Source organism: Anguilla anguilla, chromosome 10, assembly GCF_013347855.1.
Source record: "Anguilla anguilla isolate fAngAng1 chromosome 10, fAngAng1.pri, whole genome shotgun sequence".
Classification (NCBI taxonomy): domain Eukaryota; kingdom Metazoa; phylum Chordata; class Actinopteri; order Anguilliformes; family Anguillidae; genus Anguilla; species Anguilla anguilla.
In genome coordinates this window covers 1,334,606-1,345,463 of record NC_049210.1, presented here as the reverse complement: position 1 = coordinate 1,345,463, position 10,858 = coordinate 1,334,606, and the positions used below count along the sequence as shown (strand labels likewise).

General features: G+C 50.8%; 1 protein-coding gene across 1 annotated transcript; it reads left to right on the top strand.

The window, feature by feature from the left end:
• Positions 1-280: 280 nt before the first annotated feature.
• Positions 281-10,333, top strand: vps33a (VPS33A core subunit of CORVET and HOPS complexes). The gene is made up of 13 exons (XM_035380041.1): positions 281-432; positions 882-947; positions 1,036-1,163; positions 1,958-2,144; positions 2,455-2,571; positions 2,758-2,932; positions 3,477-3,670; positions 5,131-5,257; positions 5,369-5,436; positions 5,548-5,685; positions 6,056-6,193; positions 7,380-7,548; positions 9,324-10,333. The coding sequence occupies exons 1-13, from the start codon at positions 307-309 to the stop codon at positions 9,515-9,517; spliced, it is 1,827 nt and encodes a 608-aa protein (XP_035235932.1). The 5' UTR covers positions 281-306; the 3' UTR covers positions 9,518-10,333.
• The last annotated feature ends 525 nt before the right edge of the window (positions 10,334-10,858 follow it).

Here is a 10,858-nt window from a genome sequence, read left to right as displayed (position 1 = left end):
AGCGTATCATCATTTTATTAATAGCTTATAACACCTGTACGGCATCACAATTTGCTCTGAAACATTCAATGCGCGGATGTATTTCATAGTCTAATAATTAAATTAGCACGCTGTGGCAAGTAGATTAATTTGTATACAGAATGATGCATTAAACACAATGCAATAATATGCTATAATAGCATTATTGTATGTTTTTAGCCAATATACCCGTAATACAGTTTAACAGCAGTTTCTCTTTCTCTCTCTCTCTGAGGAACAGGGAGCGTTTGTTTTGACACGTGACCGCCCCCACCCGCGGACGGTCACATGATTTTGCTGGAAGACAGGAAGATGGCGGCCCACTTGTCTTACGGCAGAGTGAATTTGAACATTTTAAGGGAAGCTGCGCGGAAAGAGCTCCGAGAATTCTTGGATAAATGCGCTGGGAGCAAGGTAGGAAAGTGGTGAAGTATATGGCTAATCGACTCGTCGTTTGTTTCGCAGTTTGTGCGATTGAGAAAACTGGATTTCAGGCTCGCTGGTTGACAGGCTACCTGGCAGTCTCGGAAATCCATACATGTCCAATTTCCAAACCACACTTTGAATCTAGTTAGGTCGCCTATTAATATTTTAACGTCACGGACTAGTTCTTTACTAAAAATACTGCGCCTTATGAATCGAGTGGTTTGTGATTTCGACGTTAGGACTGTAATGCCACCTAGATAACCTAGGTAATCTAATCGATGGTTATAAACGACGTGTCATGCTCTCTTGACAGTCGTCATAACACTTGTGAGACCACCACGACACGTAACGTAGCCTAGTTAACTTCCCAAATTTTTCAACATACTGTTGTGCTAACTGTAGCGGTGCAATAAATTGTTCCTCTCAATTGTCTACAGGCCATCGTCTGGGATGAATATCTAACAGGACCCTTCGGGTTAATTGCTCAGTATTCCTTACTGAAGGTATGGACAATGTCGTTTTTTTCTATTATAAACAGTGTGCGTTTGTGTGTGTTCGAGCGCCATCAACGAGCGGCTGTTTGCTTTGCAGGAACATGAAGTGGAGAAGATGTTTACGCTCAAGGGAGGCCGCCTTCCTGCAGCCGACGTTAAAAACATCATCTTCTTCGTTAGGCCCAGATTGGAGTTGATGGACATAATTGCGGAGAATGTCATTAGGTCAGTGCCTTGTTATCTCTGGAAAAAGATGTAATATAATTTGGGCAAACGCGAAAGTGCTGAATGAATCAGATGATCAGATAATCAGATTACCGACCGCCCTTTACTGTTGAGCTCTGAAAGGAATGAAGCACATCGACAAATGCTGCCCTTGGTTTAGCCATTAGCCACTAGAAGTTGGTCTGTTAGACCTGGAAGACCAGAATAGTTCGTTTAATTTGATAGTGATCCTTTCTGTTGATACGCTATAGGCATACATGCATACATTAACAGTGAAGTAGGCCTACAGTGTATAATATTTCTAGGAATGCGCATTATCTAGGAAGAAAGGTCTAGCAGACTCTCTCATTTTGAACATCAATGGTGGTAAAAAGGACAGAAATGCTTAGCATGTCAAAGATTTGCAGTTTAATCTGAATAAACAAAGATCAGCAGGAAAGGCTGAATATACTTTGGGGTTAAAGTAAATACTCAGACTTTAACCCCAAAACCCTGTAGGCCTACTTCAGCCCAGTTGGAGCTGGACCAGTGCAGTTATGAAATATAGAAGAACCAAATGCACAATGCACATTCTACAACAGCCACACATACAACACTATCCAGAGCAGCAAGTGTAAGTTAAACTATACGAAGTAGAAATAACGACGCCTGTGTGAAAAATCCCGTTATACATTTTTAAAAAGCGGGATGTCTGTTACTTATTGGTTGCGTAGTTACAGGGACGGAAGGAAAGAGCGTTTTCGTGCGAGCGGCTCTTGTCCGTCAGATCGGTCATGTTTCTGTTCCCATGGCAGCGAGGACAAGCTGCGATCGCCGCGCGATTTCCACATCCTGTTCGTGCCGCGTCACAGCCTGCTGTGCAAGCAGCGGCTAGAGGAACAGGGTGTGCTGGGATCGTTCATCAACATCGACGAGTACATCCTGGACCTGATTCCCTACGACGGCGACCTGCTGTCTATGGAGTCAGAGAGCGCGTTCAGGGTACGCTCGCTATCGCCTCCTATGGCATACACACGCATGCGCGGACATGAACTCACTTATACGCACAAACACATGCACACACACGCATGCATTCACTTGCACGTACACTCGCATACGTACATATATTCTAACCCTCCTCTCAAACTCCGGTAAGTATAGCATGATTTGGGCTCAATTCCATTTCAGCTCAGCCATTTCAGAAAATGAATGCTAATAGATTGATTGATGGTATAAGAAGACTAAAAAAAGATTGGCAGTTCTTAGTTGAATTTCTGTGAGTTTCCTGAACTGGAGCTGTTCTCCTCTGCAGGAGTGCTACCTGGAGAACGACCAGACCAGCCTGTACCACACTGCCAAGGGCCTGATGACCCTGCAGGCCCTGTATGGGACCATCCCGCAGATCTTCGGGAAGGGCGAGTGCGCTCGGGTGCGTCGCTGAAAAACGCCGCCATCCTTCCCCCCTTCACTGTCCGGCCCTCTTTACACACTGCCTTAACTTCTACTCAACTGGCTGTGGAGTCGCTTCCGTTTTAAAGTCTGTAAATTAGCCCTGAAGTGGGTTGCCAGAGTGTGCTGACTCCCCCTGCCCGCCCCCCCCCCCCCCGCCCCCCAGCACGTGGCGAACATGATGCTGAGGATGAAGAGGGAGTTTGCGGGCAGCCAGACGCAGATCCTGCCGGTGTTCGACACGCTGCTGCTCCTGGACCGCAACGTGGACCTGCTGACCCCGCTGGCCACACAGCTCACCTACGAGGGCCTGATCGACGAGGTCTACGGCATCACCAACGGTGAGCGCCGCGCGCCATCCCATAATAACACTAATCACCCTGTACCCAGCACTCACCTGCCTCAGGTACTACCCAGCACACCTGCCTCAGGTACTACCATCACACCTGCCTCAGATACTACCCAACACACCTGCCCCAGGTACTACCCAACACACCTGCCCCAGGTACTACCCAACACACCTGCCTCAGCCACTACCCAGCACACCTGCCCCAGGCACTACCCATCACACCTACCCCAGGTACTACCCATCACACCTGCCCCAGGCACTACCCATCACACCTGCCTCAGGTACTACCCAGCACACCTGCCTCAGGTACTACCCAGCACACCTGCCCCAGGCACTACCCGACACACCTGCCCCAGCCACTACCCAGCACACCTGCCTCAGGTACTACCCAACACACCTGCCTCAGCCACTACCCAGCACACCTGCCTCAGGTACTACCCAACACACCTGGCATAGACACTACCCAACACACCTGCCTGTGTGTGTGTGTGTGTGTATGCGTGTGTGTGTGTGTATGTGTGTGTGTGTATGTACAGGCTATGTGAAGCTGCCTCCAGAGAAGTTTGCGCAGAAGAAGCAGGGCGAGGGGGGGAAGGACCTCCCCACCGAGGCCAAGAAGCTGCCGCTCAACTCTGCCGAGGAGCTCTACGCCGAGATCCGCGACAAGAACTTCAACGCCGTGGGCGCCGCCCTCAGCAAGAAGGCCAAGATCATCTCCGCCGCGTTCGAGGTTAGGGTTAGGGGGCCAGATCCTCTTTAATCTGGGCCACACGGGGGCCAGGACCTCTTTAATCTGGGCCACACGGGGGGCAGGACCTCTTTAATCTGGGCCACACGGGGGCCAGGACCTCTTTAATCTGAGCCACACGGGGGCCAGGACCTCTTTAATCTGGGCCACACGGGGGCCAGGACCTCTTTAATCTGGGCCACACGGGGGCCAGGACCTCTTTAATCTGAGCCACACTAATTCCGTCTCCGCTCGTTAGGAGGTTCTCCACGCTCGTAATCACGCAGAAGGGCCACTCGTGACGCTCGACAGAGAAATTCAGACATTATTTGTCCACAGAAGGACATTGTGTTCCTGAAATTACAGGCCTTGACCTTTCCGATGACATTTCTGTTTGCCGAACATGTCAAATAATTAGATTTAATTACATTGTTGCTAAATAGACAATCGTATACTTTTAAAATGCTCTTAAATAGTGTGCATTCTCTTCATAATACATTTATGTGCCTGGATATTTGAGTTCTACGGTGCGGTACACGCATATATCTGCGTACATGGACTAATTAAGCCCAAATATAGACTTGAGTCCCGCGTGTCAGTTAAAAGATGTTAATTAAACAGGCATGGGACATTTTTTGCATGAGTACGTGCAAATGGAAAAAAGACTCCCTGCCATCCTGTTAGAGTCACAAGTGTGTTTGTATTTTTTTTTTTTCATGCCTAGACCTGTCGAACACAAAGCTGATATTCCACGCAGGAGCAAGCCGTTTCCCCAGTGCTGTGTAATTAAAACACACTAGTCCTCCGAGCATCAGAGGCCTTTTAACTGAAGATTCTATGAAAATCCGTTTTTATGATCCAGTTGATGTTCCGCTCTGTGTCTATGCCTGATCGCCTGGATGCCCTGTCCCCGCTTCCTGTCCTGCCTCGGTTGTCAGGGTCATAACTTCACAATCCTGTGAGCCTGAGCTGGCTGACACTCGCGTGAGATAACACGCCCAGATTCTACAGATGTGCCTTTCTGAGAATCTAAAGCTGGCGAGAACCAATCGGATTACAGGAACCCAATCTGGCGAACTGTAACCCCCTTCTCCAGAAGCTGTGGAGCAGTGCTGTTTACTGTTCTCCACAGAGAGCGGGGGGGTCTGCTGGTTCTCACTCTTACCCAACACTCGAGTAGAGCAGGAGACCACAAAATTAAGCCCCCCCCCCCCCCGTCTCTCGGGGCTGAATTGTCTGCTGATTGTTAAGTGAAAATAGAGAGGAGCTGCACACTAAGGCCCTCTAAGAACAAGAATGAGTACCTCAGAGAGAGAGGGGGTGGGAGGAGGGGGGGGAGGGAGGGAGAGAGAGAGAGGGGGGGAGGGAGGGAGAGAGATGGGGAGAGAGAAAGAGAGAGGGAAGGAGGGAGAGAATCTGGTGTTGGACTACTTCCTGTATGACACCGTTGTTTTTTTCCTCAGGAGCGCCACAACGCCAAGACGGTGGGAGAGATCAAGCAGTTTGTGTCCCAGCTGCCTCACATGCAGGCAGCGCGGAGCTCCCTGGCCAATCACACCTCCATCGCTGAGCTCATCAAGGACATCACCAGTGAGAAAAACAACACTCTTCTTTACGCGAGTCTGTGCATAAATACCTTCCAAACTGTTCTTGTTTTTTTTTTTTTTACGAAGTTTGGTAAATAGCTTCTCTCCCTTTCAGCCTCTGAGGCGTTTTTTGACAACCTGACGGTGGAGCAGGAGTTCATGACGGGAGTGGACACTGACAAGGTCCGTTTGGCATTGTGGGGGCTCCTCCCTGTGTTGATTTATTCATTTATTTTTTTTGGGGGGGGGGCTTCTGGGAACGAGGCGTAAAGCGCGAACCTTCCGTCCCCCCAGGTGAACACCTACATTGAGGACTGCATGGCCCAGAAGGACCCGCTGATCAAGATCCTGCGCCTGGTCTGCATGCAGTCCGTGTGCAACAACGGGCTCAAGCAGAAGGTGCTGGACTACTACAAGAGGGAGATCCTGCAGGTAGAGCCAAAATGGCGGCTTGGCTCCTTTGCTGCATTGTAGACATTAGCTGCATTGGTATTTCCCACAAAATAACATTGCTTGAGCATGTTGGGCTCGCTGATACAGTACCAGCCCACCCAAGGGTTTCAACCGGTTTTGTCATCATAACTGTTCTCATGGCTACTTCACAATGCCGTAATAGGACTGTACGTCTAATTCAGTCCCCCTGGACTGTGGGAACCTGATGTCTCTCTTGATAGTGGAATTTGCCTGCAGTCAGAGCAGTATGGTGTGGTCATTATAATGGCAGGTGTTTTAAGCCAAGGACCTGCGCAGTCGTGGGACTGCGTTACCTTGGCGATTAACGTGCCCGTTACTTCCGACGCAGACGTACGGCTACGAGCACATCCTGACGCTCGGCAACCTGGAGAAGACCGGCCTTCTGAAGCTGCAGACCAGCGCGCGGAACAGCTACCCCACCATCCGCAAAACCCTCAAACTGTGGATGGAAGACGCCAACGAGCAAGTGAGACCTGGGGAAACCCTCACCCTCACCATAACCCTCACCCTCACCCTAACCCTAACCCAACGAGCAAGTGAGACCTGGGGAAACCCTCACCCTCACCCTAACCCTCACCCTCACCCTAACCCTAACCCAACGAGCAAGTGAGATCTGGGGAAACCCTCACCCTAATCAGCAGCAGGGGGGGGGAGAAAGAGCTGGATGTGGTGCAGTCCATAGGACAGCCAACCCTTGGTCTTACGCGCTTCCCCCGCACCCTCTCACCAGTGGTCCCCACTCTGTCTATTACCCTGTCTACTTCACATGTCTGAATAAGACAAAAACAAATACAGAAGAAGGGTGTGAGATCACACATACGTGAGTAGAGTGTTCTAATGCTGATGTAACCATCACTACTGGTAATGGAAAGCGAGTTCTAGAACACTGTCTTAGAATTCCAAAAAACCTACTCTTGGGTTAATAAGGGTTAACAAAGAGTTGGTCCACTGAAGGCCCTGTCAAGACGTTTTAACATGAATCAGGTAATTAAGAGGACGCTGGGTTCGGGAGACGTGTCCAGAACCGCGTATGTTTCTGACAGGTTAGCTGTTCCTGTCAGGCCTGAGTTAAAAATATGCATCTGAGGTGCTTTATTTAAAATGCTGTGGAACAAACATACAATCATAGGAAGGGAAAAGAGGAAAATGATTGAAATAACCGTTTGTCCCTGGTAAGGTAAATTCCATTTTAAATTAGGAAAGTACTTGAATGACTCATTTCGTTGAGAAAATGCCCAGAACACTCTAAGCGGGATGCTTCAGCGAACCCTCAACCCGGACCAGGCTGTTCCAGTCCTGCTGGGGCTGATCCCCCCCAACCCCCAAAAAAACCCCAACGACATCTCCTACGTGTACAGCAGCTACGCTAACCCCCACCTGCCCCCCCCCACAGAACCCCAACGACGACATCTACGTGTACAGCGGGTACGCTAACCCCCACCTGCCCCCCCCCCACAGAACCCCAACGACATCTCCTACGTGTACAGCGGGTACGCTAACCCCCACCTGCCCCCCCCCACAGAACCCCAACGACATCTCCTACGTGTACAGCGGGTACGCTAACCCCCACCTGCCCCCCCCCCACAGAACCCCAACGACATCTCCTACGTGTACAGCGGGTACGCTAACCCCCACCTGCCCCCCCCCCACAGAACCCCAACGACATCTCCTACGTGTACAGCGGGTACGCGCCCCTGAGCGTGCGGCTGACGCAGCTCCTGACGCGGCCGGGGTGGCGCAGCATCGAGGAGGTGCTGAAGATGCTCCCCGGGCCGCACTTTGAGGAGCGCCAGCAGCTTCCCGCTGGACTCCACAAGAAGCGTAAGCTCCCGCCGCGGGGGGGGGAGGGGACGCGCCGCGGGGGGGGGGGGGGGGGGGGGAGGGGGGACGCGCCACGGGGCGGGGGGGGGACCGTTTGTTACAGGGAGGGGTCGTTACTGATGCGCTTCAGGTTTAGCATCTTTAGGGTCAAGAGTGCTAAACTAGTACACCACTTGGGAATGGAACTGGCAACCTCTGTGTGTTATGAGCCCAGCTCCTTACCCATCATGCTACACTGCTGCGGAAGTGTGTGTTTGCAGAGCTGTAGGGGGGGCAGACGTTAAGGCGGGGGGGGGGGGGGGGGGGGGGGCAGTATGCAGGGGGAGATAAGCACGGGGGCCTGTGTTTGAGCACGGCTGTGATTGAACAGTGGCTGATTTGTGGCAGCGAAGGCAAAAGGGCTCTGTGAGTGTGTGTGTATTTCGGGGGGGGGGGGGGGGGCTCTGTGAGTGTGTGGGGGGTTTGGGGGGGGGGGGGGGGGGGGGGGCGAATGCCCTTATCACAAGCTGCAGGCACACAGGGGCTCGGGCTGCTGTTCTGCACACTGTCCTGCAGCCAGGGAACAGCACCGTGGAGTCACATGCGTGTTCCAAACACACCTGAGAGACCCTCACCGCAAAAAAAAAAAAAAAAAATTAATAAATAAATCCATGTTTCTGTTTTAAATGGTCAGTAACGTGTAGAGCAGTGTTTCTCAACCCTGGTCCTGGGGACCCACTGCCCTGCATGTCTTAGATGTCTCCATGCTCCAACACACCTGATTCAAATGAATGGGTCGTCATCAAGCTCTGCAGAAGCCTGATAGCGACCCATTCATTTGAATCAGGTGTGTTGGAGCAGGGAGACATCTAAAACATGCAGGGCAGTGGGTCCCCAGGACCAGGGTGGAGAAACACTGGTGTAGAATGTCTTTGGCATTAAAGGATTTCAAATAATTACTCCCCATGATGGGAGGAACAGCCTGAAAAAGGGTCACCTGTGGCTTTAAAGCCAGGGAGCAGTTCCCTCGTCTCCACACAGGTAGCTGAGCAGAGTCTTGCGTGAATAACGGACGTGTGGCGATGATGATGATGGAGATGTGTCTCATGTTGTGTGTTAATTAGAGCAGTGGGTTTGGGGCGGGGGCCGGGGGCGGGGGGCCGGGGGGTGGGGGGGCGGGCGGGCAAGTCCCCGCCTGTCAGCCGAATCCGGTAATTACTGCCTGCACAAAAAAGATTTAGCAGAACAAAAGCAATTATAGCCGTGCACATGCAGACGATGATACAGGAGGGTGAACCATAGAGACAGGCAGGGCAGCTGGGACAGGTGGGCCCGGTCTTTCAACATTTTGGATGTCTTTGTTGTTTTGGTCCATCCAAACATGTATAATTCTGCATATTGTTTAATTATGAAGATAAATTAAAGAAGGGTGATGGGATTCACACTGCCATTGAGGGAGTCCTGGCTGCCTTGGGGTGGGGGAGGGTCCCCTCGTCTGGTCTTTAGAGCAGAGCCTCCCACTGGTGCATTGTGGGAGTGGTTGTGATGGGTTCATGAGAAATGTAATTTATTTTTTTGTATGTTACTGGTATGCATTTTCATTGCTGTTCACACCAATGAGAGGAGAATCGGTGGCCATTGCATGTGCTGCAGTAGTCAGGGTGTACATCCTGTTTCTTAGAACGTTTAAAAAGTTTGGGAAGCATGTCTCTCTGGACACGAAGGAGGGGTGGGGGGGGGCTAGGGAATGTGGATGTTGCTGTTCGACCTGACGCCCGCGTGTTATTCTCCCTCAGGCCAGCAGGGGGAGAACAACACCACGCTGGTGTTCTTCCTCGGGGGCGTGACCTACGCCGAGATCGCGGCTCTCCGCTTCCTGTCCCAGATGGAGGACGGCGGAACCGAGTACATCATCGCCACCACCAAGCTGATCAACGGCACCAGCTGGGTCCGCTCCCTGATGGACCGGCTGGAGACCCTGCCCTTCTGAGCCCGGGGTCGTGTGTTAGCGCCTTCAGGAGTTAGCGGGACGGGGGAGGGGGGGGGGGGGCTAGTCTCCAGGGTGACCAGCTGGATGTTCACTGAAGCAATTTAGGTGGAGTACCTTTGCTGAAGGGTACAATGGCAGCACTCCACCTGGGTTTAATGGGGCATTGTGGGAAGGAACAGGAAGAGACAGAGCAACCGGAGAAACGGCTGAAGTGGCGTTCATTAAGCGGGGGCGGGGGGGAAGGGGGGGGGGGTTCTGATGGTGGGTGCAATGTCCGGCCTTATGGGACAAAAGGACTGAATTGTGTCCTGGTGTGGTCCAGAGTCAGTTGGCCCAAACCCAGCTCTACTCGCCAACCATCGCGTAAAATAAAACACAAACTGATCCAGGGTCAGCAGTTGTGATGGGAGAGGCTAGACCTTGCCCAATGCCCTGTTTGATTCCGCAGCTTCAACGTAACTCCCTGTCACCATGGTTACCGGTCCTGTTTGAGTAAGGACCTTACTGTGCGCCTAACTACAGCATACAGTGCTCATACTCGTTCAGCTGCTCCTGTTCTCTGTCTTCGCTGGAGAAACACAGCAGAAGTGTCTACAAACAGGCACTTTCGCATGGAAGGTTTGAGCCAGAACAATCTGAGCATAGAAATCTGGCACTTTATGGCTGATGTGTTGTAATGCTCAAGTGCTACAAGCCGATATACTGCTAACCTGTTGTCTCTGTTCACCGTCAAACTCGGATGCTCCCTCTTTTCCCCCAGTGCTTGTGTAAGTTTTGAACAAGGTCTTGTAAATAAAGTGCATTACTGAACATAAATTGCAGGACAGTTTCAGTATGTGTAGGAGAACTGGGTCTGGTTTAAGGCAAATTGTTTTTTTATTTGTATCTCACTATCTCGGCATTTTAGTGACTGAGAGCGTCTGCATTCCTGATCATTTCTAGGAACTAGCACAACATTCAGAAAAGCTTTATATAATAAATATATAAAAAAATACTTTAAAAAAAATATAAAAGTGCATGTTATGTGAGTCCATTCGGATAACATTTGAGTATACATGCTGTAAAATTGGCGCCATTTTTAAAAATTGTTTTTCTGTCAATGTTGACTTTTTTCCCATATAGAAGAGAAATTAACTTGTGTGTAGTGGAGTACAAATATAGAAAATCTCGATGCATTTGCAAAATAACCTGTTGGTGAAGACTGACTTTAATTATTGTACGTCCCCGTTACCTTCATCAGTCGCGGGCCTAAGGACTAGGATTTCAGTAAGTCTGTCCGTTTCAGTAGTCGGTTGTATGAAGGGATGAAAGCGCGCGGGGAACCTGGCTCAGCCGTCAGCG